This window comes from Echiichthys vipera (assembly GCF_963691815.1).
Source record: "Echiichthys vipera genome assembly, chromosome: 5".
Classification (NCBI taxonomy): Eukaryota; Metazoa; Chordata; class Actinopteri; order Perciformes; family Trachinidae; genus Echiichthys; species Echiichthys vipera.
In genome coordinates, this window is record NC_139830.1 from 28,018,980 (window position 1) to 28,039,423 (window position 20,444).

Consider the following 20,444-nt stretch of genomic DNA (forward strand, 5'->3'; position numbering starts at 1 on the left):
GATTGCATGTTATTATTCTATATTATTATGATGATTTATATCTTGTTATAAAGTAGATGAGTGGTGATTAATATATTATCAATTATAATTATTATAAATATGATAAATAATTAACTATTATTAATTAGAGAGTACTTTTTCCCACTCCTTTTTGAAAATAAAAAATTTAATTCATTAATGTTCATGTGAGCTGTTTCTTTTGTTGCTTAAATTATTTTTGTATTTTTTTTGTCCGTCTAAATTGAAGAATTATTTTGTTTTGTATTTTACATATTAGAAATAAACATTTCAATCAATGAATCAATCAGTTTGTTCATCACTTTAATGTTACAGCTGGTAAAGATGCAGCTCATTTGAATTATTTCATACACTGATGGGTAGCTTGACCTATATTTATCTATCATAATTTATTAATTGATTTTAATTTTCCTATTTGATAATCAGGATCTGCAATGTAACCTAATCTGTCAAATAAATAATAATACATAACGTGGATTAAACATACAATATTTGTCACAGAAGTGTGGTGTAATAGAAGTATAAGGTAGAATAAAACGGAAACACTCAAGGACAAGTGTCTTAAAACTGTACTTAGTTACATTCCACCCCTGGTCATTGTAAATGGGATGTTCTGTTGAGTGCCAGCAGAGCTTCATTTGCCTGTTTTCTGTCCAGATCAGCGGAGTGCAACAAAGCCACTACACAACCCCCCCCCCCACACACACACACACACACGCGCACACACACACACACACACACACACACAATGACCTTTAAGAGTGCGATAACAAAAAGTCGTCCAACTTCTCTTTGCTTATTCACACTATTTATAAATAGACAGCTTCCTCCACACATAAACACTGTCCACATGGGTCATTATATGTTGCAGCAAGTTGACCGCTGTTCCCAACTCCAGGTGCCACTGTGATTAAAACCCACTTTTGAGGCTGTCACAGGTCAGAGCTGAGACACTTCATGTCAAACATCTGCCAAAAGATTCTGCTGTGTTTATTAATGACATTAGATTATTAATACATCATTCCAACAATAAACTATGATATATTATTGTAGATTATGCTACCCAATAGATAAAGTAAGTAGTTTAAAGTAACTCTTTAACAGCTTCAACATCAGAGTGATGAACAAATTGCAGTAATGCATCTATATTTAGTATTTCGTAGTTGAGTATTAGTATTTCTTCAGTGTAGTATCAATACTTTTACTTTTTAATCTTCCACACCTGCATATACCACACTGTAGTTCAGACTTGCCTGTTACCTACTTCACTGGGAGGAAATACCCCTCCACGTTCATCATCTCATGAAAAACAAAACCGTAAGAAGTGAACTCGGTCAGCGAGGTCAGGACACACGTGTAGTATACGCAGGACAACAGAAACTCCACTGCCTCAGAGCGAGGTTTTAAAAACATGACGCAGGAATACTTCTGCACCAAATGTCATCAGAAGTGCAAATACTTGATTACTGTTTGGTAGTATACCATATTTATAGTTACATGTGTCATCACCAAAGTCATACAACAAGTTAATCGTCACATATTTCCTGAAATGAGCAGGATGTCGTCAGCGTTTGTGTTAAGATGCTAATTATATGAGAAACGCGCTTTTCCCAAACGAAGAGAAAACAACTTTTAGAGATAGGAATAGAAGGCAGGCGGTGACCACCTCCGCTGTCAAGTCACTGCTTTCCTTTTGTCAGATAACTGCAGTGGAAGCTGACACTTCACAGTTGGAGGTATGTTGATGTCGGTGGCCTTTCAGTTTGACGTTGAAATAGCACAGTGGAAAGTCAGGGTGTTGTGGTTGCAACGGAGGACGGTCGCAAACAATTGGCTTACATTTATGAGAGACATCTTTATTTTCAGCAGGCACTTTCCTTATCACTAACACCTAACGCTACCCTTCCATTAACTGACCTTAAAGGGTCAGTTTCACACATGACGTTCCCTTCAAGACATATAGAGATGGTTTGGTTTTGAAAAAAGGTCTCTGAGATTTCCTTCGCTGCCCCAATATAATGGAGCGGAATACCATTTGGTTTGTGGTGTTCATATCTTTTTAAAATGTGAATGAATGAGGCGCAGGTTAGAGTTTTGATACTCTGACTGGGCCCAACCAGAAACCCCCACCACAGACACTTCCTGGTTGATCCAATGGGGAAGTGCCAAAAACTGCAGTTCTCCGAGTGTCCACTAGGAGTTGTCTGCACAACAGAGTCATTACTCATTTACCTCTATGTTAAACAGGCCGTTTTCTCAGCATCATTAAACCTATTTAAGGCTCGGTACAAAAAAATTCTCATCCGTATGTTTAGGTCATATCTCGATGACAACACTGAGGGGGGTGGATTTTTTTGTACCAGGCTAGTTTTTATTTTATTGGAGGTTAAAGTTTATAAATAATTAGTAGCGCAGCCTCTTGTGTGACAGCTAGCCTCTGGCCCTCACTTCTCCTCAGAGGTAAACGCCAGCCAGATGGACGTATCTCCCTCCCCGCATGTCACATACATGCCCTTTTTTGGTAAGAGGAAATGAGGCGGAGTCAAAGTCTGACAAGATGACTCCCGTAAGCGAGTACGATTGGATCAAGTTGAGAGAACGGACTCTGACGGAGAAGCTATGTCCATTTTTCATACAGCCTATGGCTCAACCCGAGGAATAACTCGAGTCAGGCTGAATTTTAATTGTGGAAACCAGTGGAAATCCAGGTTTATAGCTCCTGTCCGGCACGGACAGAAACTATTTGGGTTCATGTCCGGTCAGGCCTGATTTTTTAGGCCCGCTGGTGCAGGCGGGAAGAGTAGGCAGGGAAGATCAGCTAAGTGCAGGGCTAAGATGGAAAGTGGAAACAGGTGTAGGTGGGAGGGATATCAGGTAACCAGAACTGGCAAGAAAGAGGGCATCTAGTGGACGGTTCAAGGACTGCAGGTCTGGGGAGTGGGAGGAGAGTGTGTGGCCTGGTGGAAGTGAGCAGAGAGCCAAGCTGGACACCTTGGCTGCAGTGTCAGACAGGAGGATGCTGTCGAAGGTGCGGGCGATACTGCAGCATGGCTCTCACCCTCTCCACAACACTCTGGCTGAACAGAGGAGCACCTTCAGCCAGAGACTGATTGCTCCTAAATGCACCACTGAGCGCCACAGGAGGTCATTCTTACCTGTGGCCATTAAACTGTACAACTCATCTCTTTAATTCTCGGACTCTTGACTACTTAAAAACAAAACAAAACAAAATATAAATATCTGTTCTCATTTCATTTAATTTGCCATAACAACCTAATTGTACAGTGTATATATCTCAGATTGTATTTTCACACTCACTTCAGATTGTTTACTTGATTGTTTATTATTTATTTGTACTGTATTTTATTGGCTATTTATTAGCTACTTTAGATTTATTTTAATTGTATTTTATTTGAATCTTTACTTTATTTTATTTCTACTTTATTCATCTTTATGGCTTGTTTCTACTGTGCACGGAGCATTGGAACGAAAGAATTTCCCCCCGGGGATCAATAAAGTATTCTGATTCTGATTCTGATTCTGAAGAGTAACCCTAACCCAGGCAAAACAACCAACCAAAGACATTCCTCATGACTAACTATGTCCCCTGCTGATAAATAAATATGTAATTCTGCAGTATTTCAGCGTCACTTTCATCCAGTTTATTCTTCTTTCAAGATGCAACTATTTTTTCTCCAAGCTAAAGGTTGTGTTGATGTTTAGTGTGGGGAAAAATTGCAACCGATGACACACAGATCATTGGTCATATCATCAGTTTTAAAGCAGTCGAGGAGCTGACACCCTACCGTTCAGTCTGGATTGTTTTTACTGTGATTTACAAATTTCGTTTTGTATTTTTAAAACTGGCCAGACACACTGGGAATACTCTCAGTGTTGCTGATGTCATTTTGGGATTTAGGCGACCACTTAACCCTGAACCTGACCAAAAGTGCTTAAACCTGCTCAAATTCAATGTATTCTCATCAAGGTTCAGGTTTGCATGATAGCTCTCGAAATATGATGTACTGTAAATGGATTTGTATATCTTACAAAAATATAACATTACATTTAACGTTATAAAACAGTGACTAGTAGGTGACTGTGACAAACAACAAAAGGTGACAGTTAAGTTCAGGCACCAAAACAACTTGGTTAAGATTAGAAAAAGGTTGTGTTTTTATCTTATACCTCAGGGACACAAACACCTGTCCCTTGGCTGAAAGTCCTGTGTTTTGGGACCCATTCACCTGCCTGACCCTCCTCCTTACACATAATGTAGTGCTCTTATACAGCACCACCTGGTTTCCTTCTTTGCTCAGGACTACAGTCATAAATACGTAGATTACATACGAATTACATTATGGACAGCCTGCTGAATTTGAAGCTGCATTAAGCAGTTTTTGACCAGAAATGACAAACCTTTTCAGTTACTTACTAACACACCCAGCTCATACAGAGCAACAAGTCAAGTCAATTATATTCATACAGCCCAGTATCATAGGAGCTGGATTTGAATAAAAACAAACTGATAAAATAACAGCCAGTCCAGTTTTTATTGGAATAATTCTGCCATAGCACCTGAGAAAGGATCTGTCTTTTTAGCTGCAGGATGCTCCATTTTCCTACCCGGTCCATTGTATACTTGAGGATACTTTATGGTTCTTTGAATACGCTCTGCTCATCTGAGCTTGAAATAACTGTCAGTGAGAGTCACAGTCTACCTACAGTTCTGTATAAGAAATTAATTGAATGCAAATAAAAGGAGCCTAAAGGCTGGTGTGTTAATTTTCGATTAATGTTATGCTCACTTCACTGTAACAGACTGATGTTTCTGAGAAAGTCATGTCATCTTTATTATTAGAGAGCAGATTGCATGAACCAGTAAAGTACCTTGTACATTATTACACAACATTTCCAGTTCAAACTGAGCAAGTCATCGCAGGTAAAACGTGTCTTCGGGGAAGGAACAGTAGTCATGCATGTGCAGTACAGTGGAGACAAACAGAAGCCTTTCCTTGCTGAAAGGTAAGTAAGATCATGAAGCAACGATGACAATGGAAACTCCACTCAATCGAAGGAGTGTGTGTCAGTGAGTGTGACACCAGAGAGGTCACTGAGAGGAAAGACGACCTACAAGTAAACGACAGTAAACACCCGCACATACGAGCTGGACGTCACAGTGGAAGCCGCAGCGACATTTCCATCTACAGCTCTAGCTGCTAGTTTCAGGGGTCTTTTTTTTCACTGACCTCTGTGATAACACACATACACAAACAAGATATATAAGTAATATCATGATACCTTTCTACGTTTTGTTGCTGAAGCCAATAAAACCAGCACGTTTCACCATGCTTACGTCCACGGAGATAACACTTTTTACACTTGTACTGATCCCAACGAGAAGTAATAAATAATCAGAAATAGATAAAACTAAAATAATAAGATACATCTTTTTTAAAATAACCTACAAGAGCATTTTCAGACAAACATTGCAAGGTGTAATTCCGGTGCAAAATAATCCCATGGTCTTTTTCGGCACTTCCATACATCAAATAAGTCATCAAGACATTTAATTTTGTGTAGCAACTATACGCAGAAATCCAAGAGAGTCGCCACTGTGTTGATTGGTTCTTAAAGTGTCTCAGTAAGGTGTTGGGTCACCATTTGCCGCCAGAAGAGCTTCAGTGTGCCATGACATTGATTTTACACGTCTCTGGACCTGAGGGATGAACACATTCTTCCAAAAGATATTTACAGTATTCATTTGCTGTTTTGATAATGGTAGTGGAGAGTGGCTCTGACACAGTCAATGGTCGACAGTGAGTCTGTTGCCCTAGTTCTTGGTGGTCTGACTGGTCTGGTTCATTAATCAGTGCACAAACAGAGAATCTGAAGTCAGGGAAGTAAACAACTGGCTAAAGTCAGAACCCTGTGAGATAAAAAAAAAAAAACAGAAAAAAAAGAAACTTGTTATATGACGTAAGATTATTTTCTTATTCACTGAGTGCACAATGAACTTTATACTACTATGTTTTGAGGGGTACAGAATGAAGAGTATTGCTTTTCTATAAATAAAAATATATTTAGTCTGAATTAATATTTGAATTTTTTGGGGGCTTTTTGGGGCTTTGACAACGACTTTCTGTCCCGTTCTGTTTCCATGGTAGCAGCCAATAGCGCTGGATGTTGCTGGTTGCAAGGGTTGTCTGTTGTTGGGTGCAGCTACTGTAGGCTGGCACTGGGTGAAATGGAGTTTGCCAATCCTGCAGCTGCTTATTTGTCCCAGCAGCTGAGTGAGCGGAGACGGGCAAAAACCAGAGTCAGTATAGGCCGAACATTCACTCCATGGACTGAGAGAAAGGAGAGAAACGGCATTAAAAGGCACGCCCACATGGCTACGCTTCTCCTTGATCGGTTAGCTAACTTTCATGTTTACTTAGCTGTAACGGCTAACGCTAAGTGTCAGTCAAACTCCTCTAATCCTTGTTTTTATGGTGTGATTTGCTGAAGGGGACGGGTTCAAACAGGCTCAAACAGACTCTGCTCTCCTGTAGGATACTGGGCCAGGTCTGACCAACCTGGCAACCCGACTGCTGGAATTATTTTTTGTTGTTGAGATTACAATCTTGAGACATTTGATGGCGGAGTTCTGATCATTCTCCATATTCAATCTTTAATATGCTAACTGGCTAACTAGCATCTCTAATCCGTTCTGCTGGTCTGTGGCTTGCTGGTATGGAGAGTTATTTCCTCTCACGCAGGCGCAGATAGCATGCTATTGGCTGTAGTCTTTGTGGTGTGATCAGCGCAGCTTTTTGGGTGAGACACAGGTGATGTGAGGCCACTTAACAGTTTCGTCGCCACTAGTTCTTTGATGTCGAGGTATGGTGTGTCTGGGCCTTTACACAGTGGCCCTAGGTGTCCAGTTCGATTGGGTTGAGATCTGGTGACTGTGTAGGTCATAGCATATTATTCACATTATTTTTATACGTGAAAAACCATTTAGTGCCTCCTCATGCCCTTTGGATGGGGCATTGCCACCCTGGAAGAGACCACTCCCATCAGGATAGAACAAAAGATGACTCATCTGACAATATCTCTTTTTCTGTATGTAGACCGGTGCTCATTGTTTTATGGTTTTCATCCTTATATTAAAAGGATTATGCACTGCAACCATACTGTAATACATTGATTGAAGGCACAGACCTCTCCAGTCGCCTCTATGTAAGGTCTGCTCGATTTCTGCTCTTATGTCGATTTGACAAATATTCGTTGTTTTTTTTGTGGTTGACGTTGGATGGTGATGGCACGTGGCTTCGAGTTGCTCACCAGGATAGGGAAAACAACTCACCAGTGTTCTGCTGTATCTGCTAGCCTGGTCAAGGTTTTCAAATGTAAACATTAGAGAAGATGAGCACTGACTACGATCCTGACTGTATAGACAAGCAAGATCATCTCTGTGTCTGTCCGCTCTAAGGATTTAAACACCGGCTGCGATTCATGGATCTTCTCTGCCGGGTATCCTGCTGGCCATTGTGCAGACGTCGGACGGTGGCCTCCATCCCTAGCAAACCATCAGGGGGCTGTGGTGTCCCTGGATCCTGGAGTGCCAGACAACAGCATTCAACCAGGTGACTCCCATGTGTACTAATAAAGTGGCCGTACACCACTATATCTTTACACATTATATTTGCTGCTATATTAATGTTCAAAATGTCATATATATATATATAACCTTTAAGTGATCTGATCTCACAAATTACTAAAGCTCTCTCTCTCTCTCTCTCTCTCACACACACACACACACACACAAACACACACACACACACACACACACACACACACACACACACACGCACGCACACAAATACAAATGGCAGTCATGGGCTGGTTTGGCTGCAATTTGTTTGATATTCTCGGCATCATAAATGATCACTCTTCCTCTTTTTTGGGTTAAAGATAAATCAACGCCAACCAAAATTCGAGTGCATTTCATTGTAACACACACACACACACACACACACACACACACACACACACACACACACACACACACACACACACACACACACACACACACACACACACACACACACACACAAACAGACAAACCACATTGTGACAGCAGAAACCTGACACAGTTAACTCCACTCTGCAGCAGGTTCTATATGTGCTCCTTTCTCTCACTTCTTCATTTTCTGCGTCTGAGGCACACACAACACAGGTGCAGCCCACAGCTTCTGTCAGGCCTGAAACTACTGTTGCACCGTGTTGAACAGCAACTCCAACTGCAGCTTAGTAGCACAAGCCACATCTGATAAGGAGAGTGAGGTTTTTACTGTAAGAGGAGGGAGATCCTAACATGATCGGATGCAGAGTTGCAGTCAGCCTTTTGACTCTGTTGAACACAGAAAGAAATGGCGGACTGAGTAGCCTCTAAATGTAAAAACCAGAACACCAGATCATATACGCACACTACTCTGAACATTTGTATTAACCCTCTCAGAGTAGAACTTGAGAGTGAGTAATTTGCTCAAGGACACGTGCTTCTGTGGGTCATGACCTTGATTCATATGTGTGGGGGGGGGGGGGGGGGGGGGGTCCAACAAAGAAAATGAACCTAATGCAGTGACAGCTGAGATATTTAAACACAAAAGAAGCCATTAAATGGCTTCCGTAAGGCTCCTGTTTCAATAAAGAAACACCCGTAAAATGATAGAAGGGGGGAAATTATAAAACATGAATACATGACATAAAGGTAAGCCCACTTAGCTATCAGAAAGTGTCAGTTTTTTAAAAGATAAAAAAGTATTCTGTGTTGGACGGCCTTGCGTTTCAGAAACTAACTACTGACCACAGTGATGCGTGTCATGGAGTCGCATCCGAGAGGATAAGAAGTTTATCTTTTACGGTAGTATTCAGACAATTACATAGTTCCTGGTGAGCCATTTTAGCAATGTGGGTCCCTGATGTGGGACACTAGCCTGATTAAAAACTCTCTGATCTTTGAATCATGCTAGTGGCAGGGCTCATGGGATAGTAATGTTGGTCTTTCATTCAGTCCACCACTTTGGTCCAGAGGATGAATCCCTCTGACTCTGGTGATCCCCTGAATTTATATCTAGTGCTACCATGACGTTGACCTTTGTTGTTTTATTGTGAAATATCTTAACAACTATTGGATGGATTGCCATGAAATTTGGTACAGACATTCCTGTTCCCCTCAAAATAAAGTGCAATAACCATTTTTCAACTGAATTGTAATAATTTAATCTAACACCGTCATCACGTCAATGTTTTCAAATAATGTGTGATAGTTTGCTTTATGACCTAACTACTGCAAATCTAATGTCATTCCAATGTGATTCAGCTGTCGTGTTAATTAGCATACATAGACAGTGAAGATTGTGAACATTATACTGACTAAACATTAGCATTGTGATGTGAGCATGCTATGCTAGCTTTAGCATTAGCTCAAAGCACCACTGTGCCTAGTTACAGCCTTGCAGAGCTGGGGTTATCCTTATGTTCCCCGGGTCCTATGGACCCTTTTTCCCGAAAAGTGTCCTATGTTCCCTGGTCGCATAAGCCTCTGCCTTCACTGATTTAATTCAGCATTTTGTTAGGGTTAGGGATTATGGTTAGGGTCAGGATTAGGGTCAGGGTTAGAGGGTGGTGTAAGGGGTCTATATAAGCCTATTTGCCGTGGAATTTAGCACTATTTGTGGAAAAAAATAACAGACCCTTTCGGTGACAAGCGGGGAACATCAGACCTTTTCTTAAAAAGGGTCCTATGTTCCCTGGTCACAAACAAAGCGGGGAACATAGAACCTTTTTTGGGAAAAGCGGGGAACATCTGACCTTTTTTTTAAAAAAAGGGCCATAGGAACATAGGTATGCTCCTACAACTACATGGAGCTCAGCAGAAAAGAAAGACTCATTCAAGGGAGATCTAAATAATTGTAATTTTGGGTGCCACGTTTTTTTTTCAATAATTAGCTAATACTAAAGCACTTGTCAGTGCCAGTAATTATTCGCGCATGACAATTTCTGCAAAATTGTGTCTTATAAATACAATGCTGTTACACACTGCACGTTGTCTTTCTGGTGAAAGTCTTCTGCCTAACTAGTGGATTCTGTAATGACTGCCACACAATTTCATGCAACCGTAGGTCTGGTCTGTTTAAAAGTGACACAGACCATTGTTTGTATACTGCATTTTGGCTCAGAGATTAAATAATATCAGTGCGACAGTGAATCATTTTTTATTAAAGTTTCTTTATGTAAGTATGCACATGCATGTGTACAGTACCCTTCCCTCCCTCAAAAATAGGGTTTGAGCAGCGGCTGCTAGCATGGCTGTAGACTCAGGAACATCATAGTGTGTAGATCAAACACGTGCTACACATCGTACTGGTGATGTGTATTTCATTCGATCTCTGTAGTTGTGGACGTTTATATGCCATAATTCCTCAAAGTTTCCTAGCTTGCTTTCAAGTTGTGTTCCAGATAATTTGATACTTCCTTGAGTCAAAAAGTATTTCTCTTTTTAAGTGTATTAATATTGTCAAACGCCTGGTTGGATATGACAAACCTGTTCTGATAAAATGAACTAGACTCAACAAACAATACAGTGATGTGTAGCTGTTGGTTACTGCGCATGCACCCTCTGCTTTGAGTGTTTGTCCAACAGGTAAAACAAGTTACTATTTCCAGCACAATGGTGAACGGTTACTAAAAGGAAGTGTGATGCCTCAGCCGGCAGGAATGTTGTTAAGCTGCATGCCAATGTGTCTGCTGGGGTGATACTTGTTCCACGCTGTAAAAATTAAAAAAAATGTAACCCTGAGCTACTTGATATGTGCAATTGATACTATTTCTCTTTCCTGTATAATACTAAATTTCCTGACTGCTTTATTTTAACTCTGTAACTTTTTGAACCATGTTGTGTTGTTTTAAACATGTGCATAAGAGTTGGCTGTCTAGATCCCTCTGTACTGTATACACGACTCTGTGTTGCTGGTTGAAAAACAGCTTTTAGTGTCATTTTACCTTATCATCTGTTAATTTATTTTAATAATTATTTGTTATTACTGTTTGTTAAAAGTGTCCTGTCGTTTATCTAGCCTTGTTGCCGGTATATATGTGTGTATGTGTATGCACATATGGATTTTATGTGTTTTTGCCTTTGCTCTTGCTGTCAAAGCACTTTGTAAACTTTTTTAAAAGCTGCTATAGAAACAAAGTTATTATTATTAATATTATTATTATTGTTATTGTAATATAAATCACATTTTTGCACAATTAAACCTGAGCATGAGCAGTGAAATCTCCCGTAGCTCATATCTCTTGGGTTCAGATGACTCAAACACGTGAGTAAACCCCTCAGAAAACAACAAAAATGCAGCCAGTTGTACTACGCAGATCTGACTCATCCAGTGCAATCACCACATCCTTCTCTCTGGCTCTGTGTTCATGTCGGCGTCCTGTCCTATGACTGATCCCTCTAAAGGGGGTGTTTGTGACACTCCTCCTTCTTCATCATAAGGTTGAAAACGGCCTCCTGCTGCTGCACCGTTGTGGTTGAAATTATGTCACCTCTATCAGTACTTGAAGAAGTATTCAGATCATTTACTTCAGTAAAAGAAATCATACCACACTGTAAAAATACTGCACTACAAGTAATAATCCTGCATTGAAAACCTTACTTAAGTAGATATAAGAAAATCAGTGAGATATACTTAATGTATGAAAAGTAAAAGTACTCATTGTCCAGTAAAATGCCCCCTGTTTAGTTTCGTTTATTGCTTTATTTGACGAGGACAGTGCTTATTAAAGCCCTTTCGGAAAATATGCCCGAAAGGGTCATTTTCACCTGCCTGCACAGGCAACGGTTAAAAGCACACACTTTTAGAATAAAAGCACTGACACATAAACAATCAACAGATGACAGATCAGCGTGACAATACAATGTTAGGTAGGAGCAGCTATTACACCAAGCAACGAACGCTACAAAAACCCTCTGTCTTAGTGTTCACGCGTTTGGTTTCTAATAAACCCGACTCTATGTGTGCCTGTCAGTGTTTCTTCTATTATATCTGATGTTTGTGGATTAATATTTCTGCTTTTTGGTTTCTAATAAACCCGATTCTATATGTGCCTGTCAGGTTTTTTTCTATTATATCTGATGTTTGTGAATTCATATTTCTGCTGCATCAAAGTGAAATTCCGGCGAAAAACCTACTAGGCTCTTTTTCTGCAAATACATTCATCAAATAAGCCATCAAGACTTTTTTGTTGCATTTAACAACTATTAACAGAGAAATCCCAGAGAGTTGCTAACAGCCAGACATGGCTAACACTGATTAGCTCGGGGCAGTACGGTGAAGGCATTCAAACGTCTTTTTTAACCACTAATACTGCTGAAAATAACACCAAACCTCTGCAGCAGCATGAGAAGAGACCTTACACAGAAACAAAGCACCAATGGGCTCCTTTGGGATTGCGTTTGGTAATCCACTTGAATGGACTTTACTATGAGAGGAGCTGGTACAGGAGCCAGTAGATAAGTCTCACAAACACTCTTTTAATAAACTCTGGGTTCATTAACTACGTTGTTGCTGCTTTGTTTTATGTGTAGGGACTCTTCTCATGCTACTGCAGAGGTTTGGTGTTATTTTGAGCATATTAGTGGTTAAAAAAAGACGTTTTAATGCCTTCACTGCACTGCCCCGAGCTAATCAGTGTTAGCCGCATTTGTCTGTTAGCGGCTGTTCACGACTCTCTGGGATTTCTCCGTTTATAGTTGTTACATGAAAGAAAATTTGTCTTGATGGCTTATTTGATGAATGTATTTGCCAAAAAAGATCATGGGATGATTTTACGCCGGAATTTCACTTTAATGTGTATGATGTAGATGTTTCAATTAATGCATCAGATTCTATCAGATCCTCATGTGTTTGTAGTGTTGCTGTCCTGTGAGAACCACGTATCTCTAAAAAGTCCACTTTTCATGGTTTCAGCTTTGTGACCATGCATTTTCCAGCTGATCCAAGAGGCTTTTTAAAGATTTAGCTGAAGAAGGAGGAGAATAAAAGGCACAATATTTTACTTTGAGATGCAATGGAGTAGAGGTATGAAGTTACATAAAATGAAAATACTCAAGTGATAGCTCAAATTTGTACTTAGGGAGGTACTGCACGCTTAAACATGATTTTAAACATGAGCTGTAAGCTGAATGATATGACTGTACTGTGATGAAACACATGCTGGTGTTGATATGGACATTTCTTACCAAATCAATTATATGCTAGGCTACTTGCTCACTTTGTTGCACTTTTCAAAATGATGCAGTGGGTGGAGTTAGGCCTACACTTATAGTACTTTAGTTAATGGGTTTAGTTACATTCCACTGCTGATCTCTATCATTGGCATCACACAAACACTTACCACTGCTGATGGTGCAAAAGTGCTGCATTTGCATACTGACCTCTGCTACACTGTGAGTGTCACAACACGGAGGCAAAAACATGTGTGATCATATCTGCTGTATGTGGGTGTATGTGTGTGTGTGTGTGTGTGTGTGTGTGTGTGTGTGTGTGTGTGTGTGTGTGTGTGTGTGTGTGTGCGTGTGTGAGTGTGTGTATGTGTGTGTATGTGTGTGTGTGTGTGTGTGTGTGTGTCTATATGTTAGGGAAGAACGACTATGCAAATCTCCCTCTCTGTAAAACAGAAAAGCGACCTGTTTAGAGGAAGTGTGTTCACCCTGTGGAGCTAACCTGCTTCGCATCATTAACATTTTCTGTATTTCTTTGTTGAGCAGTTTTAACACAGGAGAGGTTAGCATGTTTCATGACTCTGTAAAGCCTGTCAACATAGCCACAGCTGTGCTGCACACAGCCATTCACAGGTACAGCCCAAACTGAAGCCCAAAGCTGCTATACATTATTTTTTCTTCTTAAAATATTGAGAGCATCTTGTAGTGGGAAGACTCAAGGCACAATGCAATCAATCAGGCCATGAGCAGTAAGTGGTGGGCCTTACGTCTGGTGCCCTTCCTCGGATGACACCCATCTTTGAACTTGGCCTTCATTTTGATCTTAACAATGTCACACCGTGAAGTTTCAGGACTGCATTTTTCACGGTTGTGACGCTACCGCGCTGAAGAGGATGATAAATGTATCATTCAATGTATTAATCTGTAAAGCAACTAAAGCTTTCGCACAAATGGAGTGGAGGTACAATATTCATCTTCAAGATGTGGATGAGTAGAAGTAGAAGTAGTAGAAGCTGCATAAAATAAAAAATACTCAAGTAAAGTACAAGTACCTCAAACTTGTGCACTCACCACTGTTGGTTTTGCAGCGTTAATGCTCTGGTTGAATTTCCCATAAATAAGTCTTAACTTTGCTTTGTTTTCATGTGTCTTTGTTGTGTGAATGAATGTCTGTGACTGTGTCAGTGACTGGAGGACTAGAGTCATAGTCGAGAACCATCCACATTCAAAACACAGCCAGTAGAAAGGAGGGGAACAGTCCATGCTGATGATTTCAACAGCTTAGTTCAACTTTTCCATCCATGATTGTTTCAGGTGTGAAAGTGGAAAGTACCAGAGAATCCAGAGAATAGTGGGGCACTCTGCTCACCTCACTGTCTCTGATTAACATACAGACCTACACAAACTCAAGTCCATTTGTTTTCTACATCCAAACTTCCAAATGCTCTTATGCTAAACTAAATATACTTACTACTTACATTAAGACACTTTTTTTGTATGTTTTTGTATAGGTTTTCTGATATTTTAAGTTGAAATATGCCAATTAGGCATTAGCTTATTAGAAATATTTTCATACATTTCCAGAGCAGAAATGTGAACATTAGATACATTTCAGAATTGTGTTGACTTGTTAGAGTAAAATCTTGTAATAATGAGGCTATGAATGACATATCAACATAGTCCTCTAAAACCTTCAGATATAGATGTGAATGAAAGGCTAAAGTTTGGTGTGTGTGTAAGTGCTGCTGAAGTGTTGATTTCTGGCTCAGAGTGAGAAAAAACGTATTTTGAGAAAACAGTTTGATACGTAAAGTAAAATTCCATATAGGGTAAAAAGTGAATAGGGTAAAAAAAGACTTAACTAATCGATATAACCAGGAAACGTCCCAGTTTATTACTTATTTTAAGACAATAAGATTTTGTACACACCTGTTTAAAGCATGCCGGCCTAACTTCCATCAGGTTCACCCTGATTTTAAGGTCTTCAAATGTTTGTTGTCTGTTTGTTTTTAATCAACTTGATTTTTAAAAAAGATGAATGAATTGTACTATTATGTCCTGTGAGGTGTCCCTGGGTGTCCAGAGAGGCGTCAGCAAATAAAATGCATTGTTATTAACATTAATATTAAAATAAACCCTTAAATGTGTATTTTTGATCTTTTCTTTTCCCCAGTCTGAAAAATCCCCAGTGCATGAAAAAAGATGTTTTTACCTGCAGTGTGTCCACACAGGCTATTGAATATAAACATCAAATCAAATTCATCAAACACAACGATGTGGAGGGCAACTGCACAACTGCATTCCTGCTGAGGCCGCGACATTGATGAGTCAGAAACGGGGCAGAACTTATAACCAGGCTGACATTATGACACAAGCTTGTTTCATGTTTTTCAGTGCTGTGACATGTTTGTGAAATACAAGTTGAGCTGGTGCTTTACCTCAGATCCCCCACAGCTCAAACCAGAATTACCTGCACGGTTAGATGCCACCAGCAGTTATATGCTCCTTTGGGTGAACTGACCCATTTTTTCTCACAGCGTGACCACAACAGTATATTTGCTGTAGACGCCAAGATGCTTTGAAGCTTGTCGGACTGTACATGTGGTTGCTCACGCTCAGCCATCCTCACCAAATCTCAAGATAGCTTGGAAAGTGAACACGACACACGTTTACAACTTTTACGTTTCACCATCGAGTTGGTTCAGATGTAAGTGACTTAAACACAACAGAGTTTCATGTCCAGGCCTAGGTCTCGAAGGAGATGCATACAGTTGCACGGGTGTGTGTGCGTGTGTGTGTGCGTGTGTGTGTGTGTGTGAGTGTGTATGTATCTGTCTGCAGCTCATCTCACATACTACTGGACCCATCAGCCTACATATTCTTGTGCACAATGATGACTGTACACAAACCTATTTTATGGACTGTTTTGTACAGTCTTAGATTGCTGACCACTCTCTTGGGGCTGGGTTTTATAGCTAGAGAGGAGACTTGTATCATCTGAAACTAAATAACCTCTGACTGAATCCATCGGTATCAATCATGTAATGCTAACTTATCTATAATGGGCCTGAATAACGCTCCAAAGTTAGGATACATTTTGGTGAGGGAAAACTGGAATGGCCATTTTCAAAGGGGTCCCTTGACCTCTGACCTCAGGATACCTGAATGAAAATGGGTTCAGTGTGAACCAGTGAGTCTTCCCTTTAAAGGCATGCTACTTTATGATAATCACATGCAGTTTGAGACCAAAACTTCTCTAATGCAGTACAAATGTGTTATTTGGTCCATTCTAAAAGACAGAATTTGAATATTTCTGCATACTGGGGTCCATAAACAGTCTGGAATTGCATAAATTGGGTCGGATTGTAAAGCTGAGACTCTTATGGCTTTACTGAGCCCAGTTGGATTCATGTGTGATGATCTTTGTAGCCATTCCAGTTTAGTGAGGCCACATTTTGAAACTGGAGCTCACTGTATAAAATGAGCTGTCACGACCTCTAGGATAACCACAGCCTCATGAAACTAGAGCCCTTGGACATACTGTTGACCTGCTATCTCCCCCTAAAGACCCCTGTGGCCCACTCAAACCTGCCTCGTGTATGCATGGTCAGAATGAATGTCTTCTTTGTTAGGGAGGGGAGACGTAGACACACCTGGTGGATATCTGTACTCTACTGAGCACACTTTCCTAGTTAAACATGAGGCCACTGTGTAACAGGCTGTTGTGTCCGTGTGTCCGTGTGTGTGTCCGTGTGTGTATGTGTGTGTGTGTGTGTTTGTGTGTGTGTGTGTGTGTGTGTGTGTGTGTGTGGGGGGGGGGGGGGGGTCTTTAATTTATCTTCATAACCATTAACATGTACATTGTCTTTGTCTCACTTTCACACAACAGAGATGACATATATGTTTAATAAATGAAGGCAGTCTCTACTAGAACACACTTAACAAAGGAAGTGTGATTTCGCTTTTGTGGTGGAGGTGGACACATGACCGAGGGTAAAGGGTGCGGGACAGTGAGAACAAACAACTTATCTGTGCTTAGATTATACTAATGTAACATTATCTTTGTGCGTGCATGTGTGTGTGTGTGTGTGTGTGTGTGTGTGTGTGTGTGTGTGTGTGTGTGTGTGTGTGTGTGTGTGTGTGTGTGTGTGTGTGTGTGTGTGTGTGTGTGTGTGTGTGTGTGTGTGTGTTTTTGTATCCAGGTCAAACTGACCCAAAGACCCTATGAAGGATGTAAATATATGGGGAATAGTAGCATGTGTGCTCTATTATTTTGTTTGTTTGTACATGTTTACCCCATAGAAAAGCTTAGGCCAATGAGTTTCAGGTAGAAAAAATTATACTGGTACCATTTTTCTTTCAAAAACTTGAAATGTTTGACCCGAATACCATACAACGTTAAAGCCGGTTTTAATCCAACATACAGAAACAGCAGCTCAAAGTCCAACTTTCCATTGGATCAGTGACTTAACATCTTTTAAATTTTGAATCATCTACATCATATTTAGCTTGTTACAATTAAAAGTCTATGTTTCAAGAGAGACCTTGACAAACAACCCAACAATACAAATGCATAAAATCCTATAATACTTATGAAAGGGAAGTCACTAAATCAGGGTCCAGTTAGATCTCATCTGAACACAGCTGAATGCATCTGACTCCTTCACCATCTCACAGAGAGTCTCTGCCCCTCAAATAGTGTGTATACCTTTGTCTAGAACTTAAGCTCCTGAAATAGTTTTTTTTCAACAAATGGAAATATGGAATCAGGCCCTCAGCAAGAGATCTGAGAAAATCAACAAGACACTGAAGACGTTTGACTCCAATCCACGGTTCAGACCGACTTCTGTTTCAGTTGGAGTAAAATTCTTTTCTTTTTAAAAAAATAAAAAAACAGAAAAAAACCATCAGCTACTAACGAGAATACTTTCACTTCTTGTAAAACCACTTCCTTCAGCAGGGATGGAGCCTGCACTCAAGTTGTGATTGCAATCGACCAATGAAACTAAAATCAATCTCACCTATGTTTCCTTTCAAACTCATCAAGAAATTCCCAGTGAGCACAACACAGCAAGTCCAACTATGAGGACCTGAACATCCAATCCAACAGTAACTAAGTACATTTACTCAAGTACTGTGTCCAAGTAAGATTCTGAGGGACTTGTAATTACCATGTTATGCTCCTTTATACTTCTACCTTACTTCATCTCAGAGGCAAATGTACTTTTTACGCTACATTAATTTGCTAACTTTAGTTACTTTCCAGATTCAGATTATTACTACAAAATACAAATAAGCTCTAAAGCCAAACTAAGCTAAATGAATGAGCTCCATCTTTACCAGCTGTAGTATTAGACTTAGACTTAGACTTAGATTTAGACTTCTCTTTATTGATCCTTTGGGATGAACTCCAAGGAAGAAAAACTGAAACTGAATTTCCAGCAGCTTACAAAAGACACAAGGGAGGAATAAAGTAAATACAGTATATGATAACCAATAAATTCTTAGCTAAATAAATACAGAAAGTATAAAAAAAAACAATAAACAGTAAACAATAAACTCTTAGTTATATATATAAATATGAGGTAGATGTAAGAATACAGGTCAAATAAAATTAAGGGAAAATAAAATCCGATTAGTTAAAAGTAGAGAAAATGTATAACGTATAATCATAATCTATATGACAGAAATGAGCAGTAAGATTAAATGATTGTACTTAAGTGGTGGAAAAAGTAAAGAAGAAGAAAATACTCAAGTGATATTCAAGGGATAAGCACATTAATGCATCAAAAAATATAAGTATATATAATATAAGTAAATCAGATAAAATGGGCAATTTGTCAAAATGTATGTTGTTAGTATTTTAACATACTATTTAGAATGCAGGACTTTTACCTGTAACAAAGTATTTCTAAAGTGCTACAGAGTGTGTTGTAGGTTACACTGTGAAGGGACACAGATAACGAAGCAGAAGTCAGACATGCTTGACCTGTGGTGCCAGCAGTCAGCAGGGCAAACATCCCCTTCATACTAACACATATACTCAGCCTTTCATTTCTTAGTGCTCTTAAAATAAAACACTGTCTCTTCTCTCAAGCACTTTCAAAAAGCCATTCTCTTTCAAAGATTCTCGTCATAAGTTCAAATCGCTCTCTGGTATAAAGTGAATGTCAGTCAGCGGCAGTACAAGAGTAGGAAACAGCAGCTGGAGGCTCTGACCTTGTAAACTTCTCCGTAAGTTCCTCCTCCGACTTTCAGCAGGATCTCAAAATCATCCTGTGGGTTCCTGGTGGAGATATCCAGGGCTGCCCGGTGTTGGAAATCCATTTTGATACTTATGTTGCTAATATTCCTCTTCAGGCATCTCTCTCTCTCTCTCTCATACACACACACACACACACACACACAAACTTTCACACACTCTGTGGCATTTCCATCTATAGGCAACAAAACTGATGTACTCTCAGGAGAAGTGAGCTGCTGAGAAGACACGCTCAGTGTGTCTCTGCAGTGTGCCGTTTGACTGCTGTCACACACACACACACACACACACACACACACCCACACACCTTCCTGTTTCTGTTTCTCAGCCTGCTATTGATCCTCCCAATCTCTGTCAATCCCTCCCTCCCTCTCGCACACCTTCCTCTCTTCTCTCTCAAACATTTTTTCAGCCCCATTTGCATAAAACCATTTTGTTTCCTGTTGGCCGTGTTTGCAGCTGTGTGACATAAATACTTGAATGTCAATGTCTTATAGATTTGTGTGAGGTATGTTTGTGTTTGATTTTTTTTCTGTTAGTGTGTGCGTTCTGTGTGTGCTTGTGAGGACCAACATTTCAAAAACAATGTCAAGGTCTTTCAAGATGTTGAAATTGTGAAACTTTTTAAAGAGCTTATGTGGGTAGAATTAAGATACAGATTAAAGGTGAAGATCCTCACAAGAGCAATACAAAGATCTGAGTGTGTGTGTCTGTGTGTGTGTGTGTGTGTGTGTGTGTGTGTGTGTGTGTGTGTGTGTGTGTGTGTGTGTGTGTGTGTGTGTGTGTGTGTGTGTGTGTGTGTGTGTGCGCGCGCGTGGGTGTGTGTGTGTGTGTATGTGTGTGGCTTGTAGCTGATTAAATGCACTGGTGCTGTTTGGGGTTTTCAGA

At 40.0% G+C, this 20,444-nt stretch overlaps 1 protein-coding gene across 2 annotated transcripts in view; it reads right to left on the reverse strand.

The window, feature by feature from the left end:
- The window catches only part of map4k1 (mitogen-activated protein kinase kinase kinase kinase 1), a 49,919-nt gene extending 30,137 nt beyond the window's left edge, over positions 1 to 19,782 (reverse strand). For both annotated transcript variants that reach the window (XM_083913547.1, XM_083913546.1), the window contains exon 1: positions 19,514 to 19,782. In XM_083913547.1, coding sequence (XP_083769673.1) covers positions 19,514 to 19,621 — 108 coding nt within the window. In that variant the 5' untranslated portion in view covers positions 19,622 to 19,782. The remainder of the gene's footprint in view (positions 1 to 19,513) is intronic.
- Positions 19,783 to 20,444: the final 662 nt, after the last annotated feature.